The 17,832-nt window shown below is 42.4% G+C and overlaps 1 protein-coding gene across 3 annotated transcripts in view; it reads right to left on the minus strand.

The window, feature by feature from the left end:
* FRAS1 (Fraser extracellular matrix complex subunit 1) overlaps positions 1-17,832 on the minus strand; it is a 502,305-nt gene that overhangs the window by 246,582 nt on the left and 237,891 nt on the right. For all 3 annotated transcript variants that reach the window (XM_043906392.1, XM_043906393.1, XM_043906394.1), the window contains one exon: positions 540-683. In XM_043906392.1, coding sequence (XP_043762327.1) covers positions 540-683 — 144 coding nt within the window. The remainder of the gene's footprint in view (positions 1-539; positions 684-17,832) is intronic.

Below are 17,832 nucleotides of genomic sequence, written 5' to 3' on the forward strand. Positions count from 1 at the left end.
GCATATATGGAAGCTGGGCTCCTCTCCCTCCAGCTGTGGGTCTGAAGCAAGAGGCCTGAGCCTCGTGTTCCTCATATGCATGCAGGACAAGGTTACAGAGAGCACCCAACCTAACAAGCAGCTGGAGGACAAAGGTACTCAAGGGGATTCTGTCACTGGGAAAAAACATGTTCCACAAACTATAGAACACTGCCAATTCTAGCATGCTGCATGTGGGCTCAGCCACGTCTGACTCTGCGATTCCATGGTCTGTAGCCCACCAGGCTCCTCTGTCCATGGGATTCTCCAGGCAAGAATACTGCAGTGGGTTGACATTTCTTTCTCCAGGGGATCTTCCCAACATCTCTTGTGTCTCCTGCATTGGCAGGCAGATTCTTTACCACCAAGCCACCTGGGAAGCCCCATGGGGAAACCAAACCTAGCATCGTTTGCATATTTGTTAAGTAGAAGAAGAGATGATTTTTGGTGCTATGATTTGAATGAAACAAGGGATGCTGGAAGAGCAAAAACCGCTTTGGCCTGCAAAGCGGGGCACTTACCACTGCAAATCCCCTGCTTGTTGTAAAACCCATCGCCACAGCTGCTCTCACAGCCGCCCTCTCTCAGCACGTGGAGGGCGTCTCTGCAGGCCAGGCAGTGCTTCTCTGTGGGACCCCAGCAGGCGGCACAGGACTCATGGCAGGCTGCAGGAAGAACCCAGAGTAGAAAGGACTGACTGCAATTTTTCTTTCAAAGGCTTTAGAATTTATAAGGAGGATGTTGGAACCTTTAGTCCTAAACCACTAGGCACATATGTGCACCACAGGAGAAAAAAAACCACCCCCCACCAAAAAATAAAAGAAAAACATTTTCTGTTGGCCAGAGGCATAACTTCCGTAAATTACTGCTAAGAGAACTGGAACAGGAAACCAGAAGCTTTTGAATAATGTGAATCACAGGGAATGGAATCATAATTTTCTAGACAAATATGGTCTGTCTAGTGAAATTAGAAGGCCCTCCGTCACCTTGCCTTCGAAACCATACAACAAAGTGTCAAACTAGATAATTGCATTCAACCTCCAACATGTCGAGGATCCGCTTATGAGGGATGCCATGCGCTCCTGAGAGTCCCTTGGACTGCAAGAAGATCCAAACAGTCCATCCTAAACGAGATCAGTCCTGGGTGTTCACTGGAAGGACTGATGTTGAAGCTGAAACTCCAATACTTTGGCCACCTGATGCAAAGAGCTGACTCATTTGAAAAGACCCTGATGCTGGGAAAGATTTAGGGCAGGAGGAGAAGGGGACGAAAGAGGATGAGATGGTTGGATGGTATCACGAACCTGATGGACATGAGTTTGGGTAAACTCTGGGAGTTGGTGATGGACAGGGAGGCCTGGCGTGCTGAAGTTCATGGGGTTGCAAAGAATCGGACACGACTGAGCGACTGAACTGATACCGATGCACTCTTACCCTTGAATAGACTTTGAAAGATCCAGTACTGCTTGACTTCTATTGCTCCTTCCCTCCTTTTCCATCTCTTCCCACCCCAGCTCTCCCACCCTCATCTTTCCTCAGAACTCTTGCAGCTCAGCCTCTGGTGTCCCCATAGCATCTGCTCTAAACTTGTATCTTGAGGACTCATGAAGCCTGCCTTTCCCTTATACCTTAGATTTTTAACTATATGTTGTTTCTAGACCAGAGTTATTCCTTTAAGGTTTGACCATCTCCTCCTTTTCCAGCATTTGATTGTTTTATTACTATTTATTCTTGCTCTTCATCTTAGGTCTATAAAGAGAGGTCTATTCTGAATGACTGAATATATTCAGATTTGGCAAACCGTCTGTAGGGCTAACATCATCCATCCTTCTGTCAGTGTACGGGCTGTGTGCTTAGGTTCATCCAACTCTTTGCAACACTGTGGACTGTAGCCCGCCAGGTTCCTCTGTCCATGGGGATTTTCCAGGCAAGAACGCTGGAGTGGGTTGCCATGCCCTCTGCCAGGGGATCTTCCCAACCCAGGGATCGAACCCAGATCTCCTGCATTGCATGTGGATTCTTTACCATCTGAGGCACCAAGTATACTTGGAAGCCCAAGTATCCTGGAGTGGTTAGCCTATCCCTTCTCCAAAGGATCTTGCTGACCCAGGGATCAAACCGGGGTCTCCTGCACTGCAGGCGGATTCTTTACCCACTGAGCTATCAGGGAAGCCCCTGTTAGTGTATCCTGATTTTCAAAATGTTTCCTTTACAATGGAGCACAACCTATTTGTCGGAGATATTCATTTTGACCAGAATTGGCAGAGAGAATGCTTTTGCTGGTCACAGGTGACTTAGGAGCTATGCCTAAGTAACTGAATTAGGTGTCCCTTTGGAATCAGAAGAAAGGAGGCCTACACGGCAAATCTCAAGACCTAGGCCTCTCCTCTCAGTTCTAAACTACAAAGAAAGGCTTTAATTTCAGACAACTTTTCTCTCCAACAAACTTAGAGAAAAATGCAAATTGTGTTAAGTGCTAGGGAGAGCTCTTTGATAAAGAATAACAGTAGCAGACACTTCATGATACTGCTTATATGAGAAATCTGAAAAAAAAAAAAAAAAAAAAGATACAAACGAACTTATTTACAAACCAGAAACAGACTCACAGACTTGGAGAATGAACTTAGAGTTACCAGAGGAGAAGAGAGTGGGAGGAGGGATAGTTAGGGAGTTTGGGCTTAATATGTACATTTAAAATGGATAACCAACAAGGAACTACGGCATAGCACAGGGAACTCTGCTAAATATTATGTAACAACCTAAATGGGGAAAAAATTTGAAAAAGTATAGATACATGTATATGTGTAACTGAATCCCTTTGCTGAACACATAAAACTAATAAAACTAATTGTTGATCAACTATACTCCAAAATAAAATTAAAAGGTAAAAACAAAGAATAACAGTAGTGGGAGTGGAAGGGACTGACATCAGGAAGATCTGAGGAATGAGACGTAGCCAGCCATGGAGGGGGCCAGAGAGCAGCAGCAACAAAGGAAAAGGGGGAGCTTGGGGGTCCAAGGAACTGGAGGCTCCTCTTGTGACTGGACCTGCTGGACATCTCGGGGTACAGTGGGGAATAGAGGGCCACTGTGTCAGGGTGACCAGATTCATGGCTGGAGGGGTAGGCAGAAGCCCTATGAAACTTGATCCTAGAGACCATGGAAAGAAATTAGGATTTTTAGCCTAACTGTGATGTGAGTCAAGAATGGGCTTAAATAGGATAGAGACAAACCCTGCTTGAGATATTTAAAAATTCTCTTTCGATGTCATGAAGAGTGGGTTTAAGGACTTGCATGCTGCAGGGAGACAAGTATGGAGCTGACTGCTCTGGTCCAGGTAAGAGATGAGAGTGGCAGGTGGAAAGCAAAGCCGGACAAAATTTACTTACTTCTCGTCTGGCTCCCTCACTAGGGAGCTCCCTCACCATAAGGTCCATAGGGGCAGAGTCCATACTCTTGTCAACTCGGTTGAGCACACTGCTTGGTCCTCTACAAAATCCTCTTATACTTACCATGTTATTTACAAATGGTGCATGAAAACACTGCTTGTGTTGAGATAAGCCACTGATGCTACTTAAAACTAAATCCATGGACGCAAAGATCCCAGTAGCAAATTCTCCCCTGAATGCACATGAAAATTTTCATTCATTTATTCAACTACTCTCAACAGCTGATTACAGTCACTATCTGAAGTGTCTATCAATGTTAAGGGCTTCTGCCTTACTGAGGAAATGGAGTTGATTCAAAGCTGTTACCTAAACAAACAAACAAAAATCCAACTGCACTTCTAAGAAGGCATGCCACGCTAATCTATCAATGTTCAACAGAAGCACCTACCACATGCAATATGAAGGACTAGTCTGGAGGGCCTTCCCAGCTGCCACAGGTAGGCCACGGCACCAGGGAGTAAGTTCCCAGGGGATGATGGGGAGTGAGGTGAAAAAGACAACAGGGGTCAGACCACGAGTGTCAGGCAGGCAGGGGTAAAGGACACTGGACGTCATCCCCTTAAAAGTTTTAATCAGGGCAGAGGAATTGATCAGTTTTGCTTTTTAGAGCATTAACATTGCAGTGGGGAGAGTAGAGGGTGATCAACTCAAGACATCTTTAAGGAATGAAATCATCCTTGTCCCAGGGGCAAGGAGGAGATGAGAAATGAAAGGGCAATTCCCAGTTGTTTCAGGAACTGTCTGGTGGCAGGGCATTGTATCAGCTGCACTGGCAGTTGAAACAGTACAAATACTCCCAACCTGTTTGGTGAATGGTTGTGGTCCTAGCTCCCCCGCTGAGGCTCTGTCCCTGTCTGTAACCCTGGGGATGCTGCAGACACCACATCCAACAATGAAAGGTCTGACACAGAAGAGGGACTGAGGTCTCTCCTCCTTCTGACCACTCTGATCTATGCCATACTGCTTATTAAATATTTTTAATGTTACCCCCCATGATGCCAATCAAGACGGGGGTCAAAAGATGAGCAGGATGGAGGCCCCAGACTTAGGGATGGCACTCAGCCCTGTCACACACCGAGCCCTACCTAATCTTTCAGCCCTGGCTGCTGTTACCTCCCTCCACCAAAACAGCTCTACGGAGCAGAGACCTGAAGCATACCATGTGATGATCAAGCATCTGACGCCCCACACAGGACTGACCCAGCCAGCAATGCCTCTGGCTCCTCCCATGGTCCCTGCATATAATCCTGCTTACACCTGAGAGGCGTCCTAAAGTGTCACTATGTCTATGATGCTTTGCTGAACTTGTCCAGACAAAGCCAGATATTCCTTCCTCTAGGTTCCTGCAGCCCTTTGTAATGGGCCTCTCCTGCTACTTATCCGACCAAGCATGCATGCTAAGTCGCTTCAGTCTGACTTTTAGCAACCCTATGGACTGTAGCCCAACAGGTTCCTCTGTCCATGGAATTCTACAGGCAAGAACACTGGAGTGTGCTGCCATGCCCTCCTCCAGGGCGATCTTCTTGACCCAGGGATTGAACCCACATTTATTACGTCTCCTGCACTGGCAGGCAGGTTCTTTACCATAGCACTACCCAGGGAGCCCATGCTGGATCTATCTATGTTGAGATTCAAATGTGATGCTGGACCTTTTCTTTTTTACCATCTCAAAAACAAGGCATGTTCCAACAGCCAGGTAGGACAGCAGAAGGGATTTTTATTTTAACACAGGACTATGCTGAGCTGTCATTTCTTTCCTTTTTTTTTTTTTTTTGAGTTGTCATTTCTCATAATGACACACTCCCACTGTGTTTTGCAATTGATTTCTAATTTCTAACACTGAACATATGCTACTGCAGATAATCTCTCCTTGCAGGCTTATTTTACATGGAGCTTTTATTACATTTGGGTTATTATGAAAAATAAAAGGTCAGTCCCTGACTTTTCACCATAATTTCTCTTAGTGATACATGTTCAGCTCACCCAGCGTTTGAAGTGTATATTGTGGTGATAAATTAAAACAGAGGACAAATAAGAGAAAGCTGTCGTCTTATCTCACGTGCAGAAGATAATTTATTTTGGAAAGCCCCTGACTCTTTTGGAGCATAACAAGACATGTGTTAGCTTGCTGAGCAATTCCTTTCAAAATGAAGGGGAATGAAATACTCTTCTTTTGGCAACTCTCTATTGAAACCCTACTCTAAAAATAACAAACTTCTTTTCATATTTGATAATTTTGAAATAGAAGACGGTTGTAAAAAATTCAACCTGTGCTACTCGAAGAATAAAATGCAGCCCTTTCTCAAGGAAATGTTAAAATACTTTCCTAGGGACCACTTCTTATTTTCCAGGAAGCCTTGAAAAGACCCCAGGGAGTGGACACAGATCCCTGTTTCCTCAACCTTCAAGTTTAAACTGCCCCCCAGAGAAAAGAAGGAATCTTGGATCCTCACCGTTCCATGGATTTCTGGAATGTCTCCCGTCCATTATCAGAAAATAAGCACACTTGGTTAGTGGTCCTTTTAAAGTCATCAATGAGGCTGCAATTCGGATTTCCAAATTGCCAAGAAGTTTTCACTCTCAACTACATGAAGCAGCCTAAACTCCAGGCATAAGCAAGACACCATACACAGGGTAAAGCCCTTCATTCTGATCCTTATCCACATCGTGGCGACTGCTAACTATCCTTCACGACTCACACATGACTAGAAAGGACTTGCCAAGTTTTAAAGTTTATCAGGAGGCAGTGAGTAAATTTCTAGTAAGACACCCTTGTTGGGATGAAAAAATTTTTTCCATCTTAAACTCAACTTCACTGCCCCTTGCTCTCCTAATCTGTAAAGTGGGAATAATAATATTTGTTGTACTTAACTCAAGGGGATATGGCGAGATGATGTATATGAGAAAGCAGAGGATACTGAACATGATCCTATGAGTGGCACACCCTATGGGATCGAACAAATCTTGTTTCAACTGCTGCCAAAAGCAAAGTAATTATAAAGGGAGCAAATTAAAACGTAACACAAGGCACAAAGGGTAAGGATGAAAAAGACTACGGGAAAGGAAGGTTCACTTAGAAAGGGAGTGAAAAGAAATAACAGAGCCCACAGGGATTCCTCCAGCAGTTACATAAAGGAGTTCCAGTCTTGCCCAGAGGCCGCCTACTGTAGAGCTCTTTCCTTGTAATTGCTACAAAATATTAACAAAAACCCTTTGGAAACAGCTCTGTGATGCTCACAGTGAAGCCCAGATGCTGGGCAAACTGTGCTGTCTTCCCCCATCACAGCCGCACCTGAGGCCAAGGCTACTAGTCTAAGAAGGATGAGCGACAGAAGCCAGACAAATCTAAAAGGAGCGTGTCCTCTGAGTCACTATCATTTGTGATCCTTTTACTTCCACCTGCCTCTGTCCCCTACCAAGCTGATCTCTACCCTCACCCTTCCCCCCTGTGCCAACAGAAGCTTTAACACCCGACGCTGCAATGTCTGGTCTCCACGTGTTCTGAAAACTGATATGTACTTGAGGGAGTTCATAACAGAAAAATAAAAACACATGAAAACATCTTCACTCTCTCGAATAGGTGGAGATGTGAAAATGACACAGGGGAGCAGCAACTAGACGCAAAGGATTGGATGTACACATAGCAACATGTATGCATCTTAGAAACAGTGTTCAGCGAGGGAAACTAAGCCATCCATGGTAACAAAGGTACCAGTCTGGGGTGTATGCTCAGCTGCCTCTGACTCGTTGCAACTCCATGGACTGTAGCCCGCCAGGCTCCTCTGTCCATGGGATTTTCCAGGCAAGAATACTGGAGTGGGTTGCCATGTCCTCATTTAGGGGATCTTCCTGACCCAGGGGTCACACCTGTGTCTCCTGCACTGGCAGGAGGACTCTACCACTGAGCCCCCGGGGAGCCCCTACCACTCTGGGGAAGAATGGTGACAACTGAGGAGGTTGTGCTTATGCTGGGACTGGGAATGTGTGGGAAATCTCTTTGCTTGCCTTTTAATTTTGCTGTGAACCTAAAATGGCTCTAAGAATTTCTGAAGTCTTTAAAATTTAAAAAAAAAAAAGGAAAAGAATGAAATATCCATCTGTTAATATGTATGACAAACCTAGACAGTGTATTAAAAGGCAGAGGCATTACTTTGCCGAAAAAGGACCATGGAGTCAAAGCTATGGTTTTTCCAGTGGTCATGTATGGATGGATGTGAGAGTTGGACTATAAAGAAAGCTGAGTGCCGAAGAATTGATGCTTTTGAACCGTGGTGTTGGAGAAGACTCTTGAGAGTCCCTTGGACTGCAAGGAGATCCAACCAGTCCATCCTAAAGGAAATCAGTCCTGAATATTCATTGGAAGGACTGATGCTGAAGCTGAAACTCCAATCCTTTGGCCAGCCGATGTAAATAGCCAACTCATTGGAAAAGACCCTGATGCTGGGAAGGATTGAGGGCAGGAGGAGAAGGGGGCAACAGAGGATGAGATGGTTGGATGGCATCACAGGCTCAATGGACATGAGTTTTAGTGAACTCCCAGAGATAGTCAAGGACAGGGAAGACTAGCGTGCTGTATGTAGTCCATGGGTCGCAAAGAGTTGGACAGGACTTAGCAACTGAACAACAACAACAACAGTATGTATGAATATTTAAAATATGTGCATACGAAACAGTAAGAGCACATGCATACAACAAATCCACATTAAATCGCATTAGAATAGTTAAGAGGGGAAGGGAAGTGGGGACAGGTAATGGGAAGAAAAGGAATAGACAGGAAGATAGATAAGCAGGAGAATAGCCTGGCACAGGCTAATGATGAAAAGGGGCCATGAATGCAAAAGAATGATTAATTCAACTTCCTTCATATAAAACTCCAAAATATGTATAAATAAGTGAGTAAATAAAATTACATTAAAAACATTAAAAAATTTTTTTTGGCCATACCTTAGGGCATGTAGGATCTTAGTTCCCTGACCAGCAATCAAATCTGTGAACCTTGCATTGGAAGCTCGGAGTCTTACCCACTGGACTGCCAGGAAAGTCCCAAGATTACATTTGGATCAATCAAACTGACAAATGTAGTAAGAATTGTAATGCCTAGCACTTTTATGCCTTTCTAGTAGGAGTGCAAATGAAAACTTCTTTAAAAGAGAGTAATATGTTAATATGTGTCAAAAGATTAAATATGTGCATATCTATACTTGGACCCAGTGTCTAAGAATTTACTTTAATCAAATATATTTGAGTCTGTGCTTAGTCACTCAGTCATGTCTAACTCTTTGAGACCCCATGGAATGCAGCCCTCCAGGCTACTCTGTCCATGGGATTCTCCAGGCAAGAATACCGGATGGGTTGCCATGCCCTCCTCCAGGGAATCTTCCTAACCCAGGGATTGAACCCAGCTGCTCTGCATTGCAGGCAGATTCTATTAACCACAATTCTATTAAAAACATTTACATTGTGGTTATTTACAATAATAGAAAAATTAGGAAGAAATGTCAAACAACAGAGGATTAGCTCAACGAATTCCTGCAGAGCCACAGATCAAAAGTTATACAACGGGTTTCAAAAGACGCTGTAGAAGGATGATAAATAACATGGGGAAAGCAGGCAATAAAACTATATAGAGAGTGTGATTTTACTTTTGAAAAACAAATTCATCTGTATGTGTGTGTGAGCACAACACACACAAACTACATAAATTAGGAAGACAGTCACCAAAATACTAACAGCCATGATTGGGGAGAGCTTGAGTCAGGGATTTTCACAGATTTTATGCACCTTGAATTTTACTGACTTTATTAGATGCATTCATTTGGTGCTTATGGAAAAAAATTACTAAAGGAGAAAAAAAAGCCTGTAATCATTTCCTCTAAGGCACAAGCTGAGTAAATAGGTAGTTAAACTATTAACCACATTCATGATACAGCTGAATGATTCACCCGTCTTGGGTAATGTATTTATATTTTTAGCAGGGTCTTCTATAGACAGAGAGCTTGAATGGAAGGACCGACTTTCCAGCTGAAGGAGGCTTTGGCAAATCCACATGGAGAGAGATTTACAAGCAGGCTGGCTCTTCGGTGGCACATAAGTCAGAGGATAAAGGCAGACATTCCTTTCACCAGTAACACTCCTCAGGTTATCTTTTCTGTCTGCTGCCCCTCTACCTGTCCTCCTAAATCAACAACCCAACACACCCTGAAGATTTTCAAATGCAGTGACCACCTTCGCTGAACTTGACAGCCAAGGGGAATTCTCAGATTGCACTCATCCACGGTGACCGCTGGCAACCCTCAACTCCCTGGGGTTTTCTTCAGCCCGTGTAAATTAAATGGATATCGATTTTTCTAGCAATACCTTGAGTCTACTTGTACATAGAAACTAAAGAGCCAAAGGAGGGACCCACCAGCCCTTTTCAAGCTTTCAGTGGTGCCCAGACTTCCTGGCCACTCTTGCGCAGCCTGCTCAGAACTGGGTGGTGATTAGCGTGGAAGCACTGGGTTACCTGTGGGCGGCATAAAAAGGAAGGGGAGGGTGGAACACGGAGGGTGCTGGTGGTGGGGGACAGGGACGAGAGAGAAGGAATGTACAAACGTACGCCATACAGTCTAGCTGAAATAACTGAGAATGCTAGGAGCTGGGCGGAAAGCCAGAAGACTTGTCACTGCTTTGTAATCCATAGCTGAAATATTTGAGGGTTCAGATGTGTCAGGAAGAATGGGATCTGTCTGGAAGATAAACTCCCTTGCACTTGCGGCAGGCTTTCTCTGCTGGTATGTGATACGTCTGTTCCATCATCTGTCTTTGGCCTGCACAGCAAAGGCCTATAAGCAGCACAGACAAATGCCAAACACAGTCTGTTGAAGCCTGATAGAGCAGAGGTCCTAGGCAAAATACCACCAGCTGCTTTTTCCTTCCTCTCTCCATTTATCATTTACAAGAATGTACAGAGACAGAGGGGATTTGGAATACCACTGTCACCTGCTTCACTGGGTCTAGCTTACTCAGGAAAAGAACATTCTAGAAGGACAATCCTATTGCCCTCCCTTCTGAGTAGCTTCAAATACTCCATGGATACCAACCAAGTTCCAGGGACAAGTTTATTTTTTAAAGAATCACCATTTCAACTAGAGGCCGGTATCACTGATGAACATAGATGCAAAAATCCTCAATAAAATTCTAGCAAACAGAATCTAACAACATATTAAAAAGATCATACATCATGATCAAGTGGGTTTTATCCCAGGGATGCAAGGATTCTTCAATATTCACAAAGTAATCAATGTAATTCACCATATTACCAAATTGAAAGATAAAACCATATGATTATCTCAATAGATGCAGAGAAAGCCTTTGAGAAAATTCAACACTCATTTATGATAAAAAATCTCCAGAAAGCAGGCATAGAGGGAACATACCTCAACATAATAAAAGCAATATATGATAAACGCACAGCAAACATTATCCTCAATGGTAAAAAACTGAAAGCATTTCTTCCAAAATCAGGAACAAGACATGGGTGCCCACTTTCACCACTACTATTCAACATACTTTTGGAAGTCCTAGCCACAGAAATCAGAGAATAAAAATAAATAAAAGGAATCCAGATTGGAAAAGATGTAAAACTCTCACTGTTTGCAGGTGACATGACCTGCTACATAGAAAACCCTAAAGGCACCACCAGAAAATTACTAGAGCTAATCAATGGATACAGTAAAGTTGCAGGATACAAAATTAATACACATAAATCCCTTGCATTCCTATACACTGAGAAAACAGAAAGAGAAATTAAGGAAACAATCCCATTCAACATTGCAACAAAAAGAATAAAAATAATACTGAGGAATAAATTTACCTAAAGAAACAAAAGACTTATATGTAGAAAACTATAGAACACTGATGAAAGGAATAAAAAATGACACAAATAGATGGAGAAATATACCATATTCGTGGACTGGAAGAATCAATATAGTGAAAATGAGTATACTACCCAAAGCAATCTAGAGACTGAATGCAATCCCTATCAAGCTACCAATGGTATTATTCACAGAATTAGAGCAAATAATTTCACAATTTGTATGGAAACACAAAAAGCCTCGAATAGCCAAAGCAATCTTGAGAAAGAAGAATGGAACTGGAGGAATCTACCTGCCTGAGTTCAGACTATACTACAAAGTTACAGTCTGATGACTGTATGGTACCAGCATAAGACAGAACTACAGATCAATGGAACAAAACAGAAAGCCCAGAGATAAATCCATGCACCTTATCTTTGCCAAAGGATGCAAAAATATACAATGGAGAAAAGACAATGTCTTTAACAAGTGGTGCTGGAAAAACTGGTCAACCACCTGTAAAAGTATGAAACTAGACCACTTTCTAATACCATACACAAAAATAAACTCAACATTTGGATTAAAGACCCAAATGTTAAGACCAGAAACTATAAAACTCTTAGAGGAAAACATAGGCAGAACACTCTCTGACATGAATCACAGCAAGATCCTCTATGACCCACCTCCCAGAGTAATGGAAATAAAAGCAAAAATAAACAAATAGGACCTAGTTGAACTTAAAAGCTCTTGCACAATGAAGGAAACTATAAGCAAGGTGAAAAGGCAGCCTTCAGAACGGGAGAAAATAACAGCAAATGAAGCAACTGACAAAGAATTAATCTCAAAAATATACAAGCAATTCATGCAGCTCAATACCAGAAAAATAAATGACCCAATTAAAAAATGGGCCAAATAACCAAACAGACATTTCTCCAAAGAAGACATACAGATGGCTAACAAACACATGTAAAGATGTTCAACATCACTCATTATCAGAGAAATGCAAATCAAAACCACAGTGAGGTACCATCTCACGCCAGTCAGAATGGCTGCCATCAAAAAGTCTACAAGCGATAAATGCTGGAGAGGGTGTGGAGAAAAGGGAACCCTCTTACACTGTTGGTGGGAATGCAAACTAGTACAGCCGCTATGGAGAACAGTGTGGAGATTCCTTAAAAAACTGGAAATAGAACTGCCATATGACCCAACAATCCCACTGCTGGGCATACACACCGAGGAAACCAGAACTGAAAGAGACAAGTGCACCCCAATGTTCATCGCAGCACTGTTTATAACAGCCAGGACATGGAAGCAACCTAGATGCCCATCAGCAGATGAATGGATAAGGAAGCTGTGGTACATATACACCATGGAATATTACTCAGCCATTAAAAAGAATTCATTTGAATCAGTTCTAATGAGATGGGTGAAACTGGAGCCCATTATACAGAGTGAAGTAAGCCAGAAAGATAAAGACCAATACAGTATACTAACGCACATATATGGAATTTAAAAAGATGGTAACAATAGCCATATATGCAAAACAGAAAAAGAGACACAGATGTACAGAACAGACTTTTGGACTCTGTGGGAGAAGGCGAGGGTGGGATGTTCTGAGAGAACAGCATTGAAACAAGTATACTATCAAGGGTGAAACAGATCACCAGCCCAGGTTGGATGCATGAGACAAGTGCTCAGGGCTGGTGCATTGGGAAGACCCAGAGGGATGGGATGGAGAGGGAGGTGGGAGGGGGGATCAGGATGGGGAACACATGTGAATCCATGGCTGATTCATGTCAATGTATGACAAAAACCACTACAATATTATAAAGTAATTAGTCTCCAACTAATAAAAACAAATGGAAAAAAAAAAAGTCTACAAACAATAAATGCTGGAGAGGGTGTGGAGAAAAGGGAATCCTTTTACACACCCTTTCCTTAAAACACTGAAAATAAAGCTGCCATACGACCCAGCAATCCCACTGCTGGGCACACACACTGAGGAAACCAGAATTGAAAGAGACACGTGTACCCCAGTGTTCACTGCAGCACTGTTTACAACAGCTAGGACATGGAAGCAACCTAGATGTCCATCGGCAGACAAATGGATAAGGAATTTGTGGTACATATATACAATAGAATGTTACTCAGCTGTAAAAAAAGAACACATTTGAGTCAGTTCTAGTGAGGTAGATGAAACTGGAGCCTATTATACAGAGTGAAGTAAGCCAGAAAGAGAAATACCAATACAGTATATTAATGCATATATATGGAATTTAGAAAGATGGTAATGACAACCCTATATGCAAGACAGCAAAAGAGACACAGATATAGAGAACAGACTTTTGGACTCTGTGGGAGAAGGCGATGGTGGGATGATTTGAGAGAATAGCATTGAAACATGCATATTACCATGTGTAAAATAGATGACCAGTCAAACATGAAATAAGGCACTCAAATCTGGTGCACTGGGACAACCCAGAGGGATGGGATGGGAGGGATGTGGGAGGGGGGTTTGGGACAGGAGGACACATGTACACCCATGGCTGATTCATGTCAATGTATGGCAAAAACCACCACAATATTGTAAAGTAATTAGCCTCCAATCAAAATAAATAAATTAATTTAAAAAATAAAGAAATATCACGGGACATTGAAAAAAAAAAGAAACATATATATTACCATATGTAAAATAGATGATCAGTGCAAGTTCAATGAATGAAGCAGGGAATTCAAAGCTGGTACTCTGGGACAACCCAGAGGGATGGGGTGGGGAGGGAGGTAAAAGGCGGGTTCAGGATGGTGGGACACATGTACACCCATGGCTGATTCAAGTCCATGTATGGCAAAAACCACCACAATATTATAAAGTAATTAGCCTCCAATTAAAATAAATAAATTAATTTTTTTAAAAAGAATCACTGTTTCAGCACTCACAAAAGGCACCCAATAATGTTAGAGAAGAGGCAAATGAAGACAAGAAAAAGAGGGGTGGGGAAAAAATAAGATTCTGTAATTTTCCTGAGGACATGACTAGTTAGAAACTGCTGACAGGGAGTAAATAATAGAAGCTAAATGGAAGTCAGGTTACCAGGAAGCCAGAGTCTAGGCATGCCTGTACATTCTTCTACTTTTTCCTATGTGCAGTGGTTTAAAAACTTTTTTTTCAGTCAAAAATTGTTGCAAAGTGTCTTATATGTATCTAGCATTGTGGGGAATTCAGAAGGATAAGACCTGCCCTTGCCTCCATAATCACTCACTTCCTACAATAGACTTTTAAACCATCTTTATAGCACTGAAAGTAACAGATTCATATAGTGGTAACTATTTGAAGCAATGCATTTACTTATTTAATGACACTGTTCTCCAGTTGAGAACCTAATCCTGAACCACAAGGTGGTTTTCTGTCACTTCACTGCAGTCTCCTAGTGCCTGGGACACGGAAGAGCCTCAACAAATACTTATTGCATAAACAGAGGGGAGGAGACGGGACTATCACTTGAAGCAGTATCTATATCTTTACAAGACATTCAGCAGCTAAGTGAGAAATCATAATTGCTGTAGAATACCAGATGTTTGAACATGCATATGATGTTCCCAGGTGGTGCTGGAAGTAAAGAACCCACCTGCCAATGCAGCAAAAGTAAGAAACACAGGTTCGACCCCTGGGTTGGCAAGATCCCCTGGAGGAGGGCATGGCAACCCACTCCAATATTCTTGCCTGGAGAATTCCACGGACAAAGGAGCCTGGTGGGCTACTGTCCATAGGGTCACAGAGTTAGACAGACTGAAGCGACTTAGCGTGCACGATGTAAAGAGCAGAACAAAGTGAGTGAAGACACAGTGGCAAGATGTGCTGAGCCCCAGACTGAATGAGTGATCTAGGAGTGAAAAATGGGGACTGACCCTTCAACTCTGGAAGGTGTGGAGGGACCACGGAGGATATCAGCTTCACAATGGCTACACCAACAGAACAGGAAGGGTCTCACCTTCCAGAGGATTTCAGGACAGCAGTTTCATAAATGCCTTTGCCAAGAAGTTAGTCCTGGGCACGGCAGGCTGGGCTCAGCCACATACCCAGCAAGTACTGCTTTGCACCTGGTTCCTAGAGGTCAGTGCTACGTGTCCACAAATTCCAACAAATAATTAACTTTAGACGTTCTTCCATTCAAACTACAACTTCTAAATCTCAGCTAAGTCAGCATCCTACATGTAAATTTTACAGGTTTTCTTTTCATAAGCTTTCCCTGTAAATGTAGCATAATATTGGTGAAGAAACAAGTCATTCTAGATTCTCATTTGATCAAAGCATTTAAAGAAAATGATTTTAATTTGTTGTGATGAATACAATAAACTGTTCCCTGTATTATATTTACTTCTCCATAATATACAAAAGTTATTTAAAATCAGATGCAAATGGCACAAAACCCTTTGTTACCTAATGCAAGCTATCTGATTTGCATCTGCATAAACTGAAAAGCAAAGGAATATATTTGATAAAGACAATAGCTGCCTTTTATTGTTCATGTGGGGTTTCCCAGGTGGTGCTAGTAGTAAAGAAACTGCCTGCCAATGCAGGAGAGATAAAAGATGTGGGTTTGAATCCTGGGTGGGGAAGATACCCTGGAGGTAGGCATGGAAACCCACTCCGATATTCTTGACTGGAGAATCCCACGGACAGAGGAGCCTGGCAGGCTACAATCAATATGGTTGCAAAGAGTTGGACACGACTGCAGTGACTTAGCAAGCATGCACTGGCCACATATCATGTGTCAGTCATAATATATTTACATTTTCAAACATCTTTTCTAACCTTCATATTAGTGGCTTAAAGTAGATAATATTAACCCCATTTCATAGCTAAGAAAAACTGAGGCTCAAGGTGGTTAAATGACTTACCCAAACGTACAGCAAAAAGTTGTAGAGTTGAGATTCAAAATGATGCCCCTCACACAAACCTAAAAACTGTTCAATTGCTTGATTCTTTAAGTTTCAAAATCTAAGACCACACAGCATTCCTATATAGAATGAGTTACATAGGTTTCTGTGTTAGTGTTTTTTTCACATCTCTACAAAGCAGCAGCTAACCCTGCCTTGATTGCCAGCTCACTATAGGTAAACATGGAGCCTTATTTATCTTCATATTCTCAAGGTCTTGAGCAGTGGTCAACAGAGGATGAATGGTGTGGGGGACAAGGAACAAGAAAGACGGACAATGGGAAGCAGAAATCCAAGTCTCCAAATATATATGGAGGGTTTACAGGTGCCAGGTGTCATCCTAATCAACACACGTGAATTCACTCATTTAATCCACACAACAGTGATGTGTGGTAGACATTACTGCCTCCGCTTTAGCGACAAGCAATTGAAACACAGAGTTAAAGAACAGGCTGTTTGATCTGTAAGAGACACGTGCACCCCAATGTTCATCGAAGCACTGTTTATAATAGCCAGGACATGGAAGCAACCTAGATGCCCATCAGCAGACAAACGGATAAGGAAGCTGTGGTACATATACACCATGGAATATTATTCAGCCATTAAAAAGAATTCATTTGAATCAGTTTTAATGAGATGGATAAAACTGGAGCCCATTATACAGAGTGAAGTAAGCCAGAAAGATAAAGAACATTACAGCATACTAACACATATATATGGAATTTAGAAAGATGGTAACGATAACCTATATGTAAAACAGAAAAAGAGACACAGATGTACAGAACAGACTTTTGAACTCTGTGGGAGAAGGTGAGGGTGGGATGTTTCGAAAGAACAGCATGTATATTATCTATGGTGAAACAGATCACCAGCCCAGGTGGGATACATGAGACAAGTGCTCGGGGCTGGTGCACTGGGAAGACCCAGAGGAATCGGGTGGAGAGGGAGGTGGGAGGGGGGATTGGGATGGGGAATACATGTAACTCCATGGCTGATTCACATCAATGTATGACAAAACCCACTGAAATGTTGTGAAGTAATTAGCCTCCATCTAATAAAAAATAAATAAATTTAAAAAAAAAGAACAGGCTGTTTGAAGCAACAGAGCCAAGATCGGAATCCCGGTGGTTTGTCTCCACTTGAGCAAGGGGTCACCCTCCCTCCCATCTCTGGGTCTGCAGAAGGAAGGTAGCACCTGCCAGGGTCACATACAGCTCCATCCTCCAACCTTTGTGATACATACCAAAAAATGGGCTAAATTCTACTCTTTCTCTACTCAGAGTCAACAGTCTTGAGCTATTCATTTTAAAATAATCTTCTATGGTGTGCGTTAATGTAGTTGTTCTAACTTCTTGTGGGCTCTTATATCTGTGATCTACGTACACAGTTTAATAATCCCAGCAGAGTAAGACAGAAGTTGATTGAAAAGAGGGGTGAGACAGACAAGGAAGAATGTTCTCAGGACAGGTGAGCTCAGTCTGGATCCAGATTTAGATTTAAAGCCAAGGTTTTTAAGAAGAGGTAATGAAACTACCACTCTGGTAGAAAGAATACAGTAAGTCTAGGACAAGTGGTACCCAACAGCCATGGTG

Source organism: Cervus elaphus, chromosome 6 (assembly GCF_910594005.1).
Source record: "Cervus elaphus chromosome 6, mCerEla1.1, whole genome shotgun sequence".
NCBI lineage: Eukaryota > Metazoa > Chordata > Mammalia > Artiodactyla > Cervidae > Cervus > Cervus elaphus.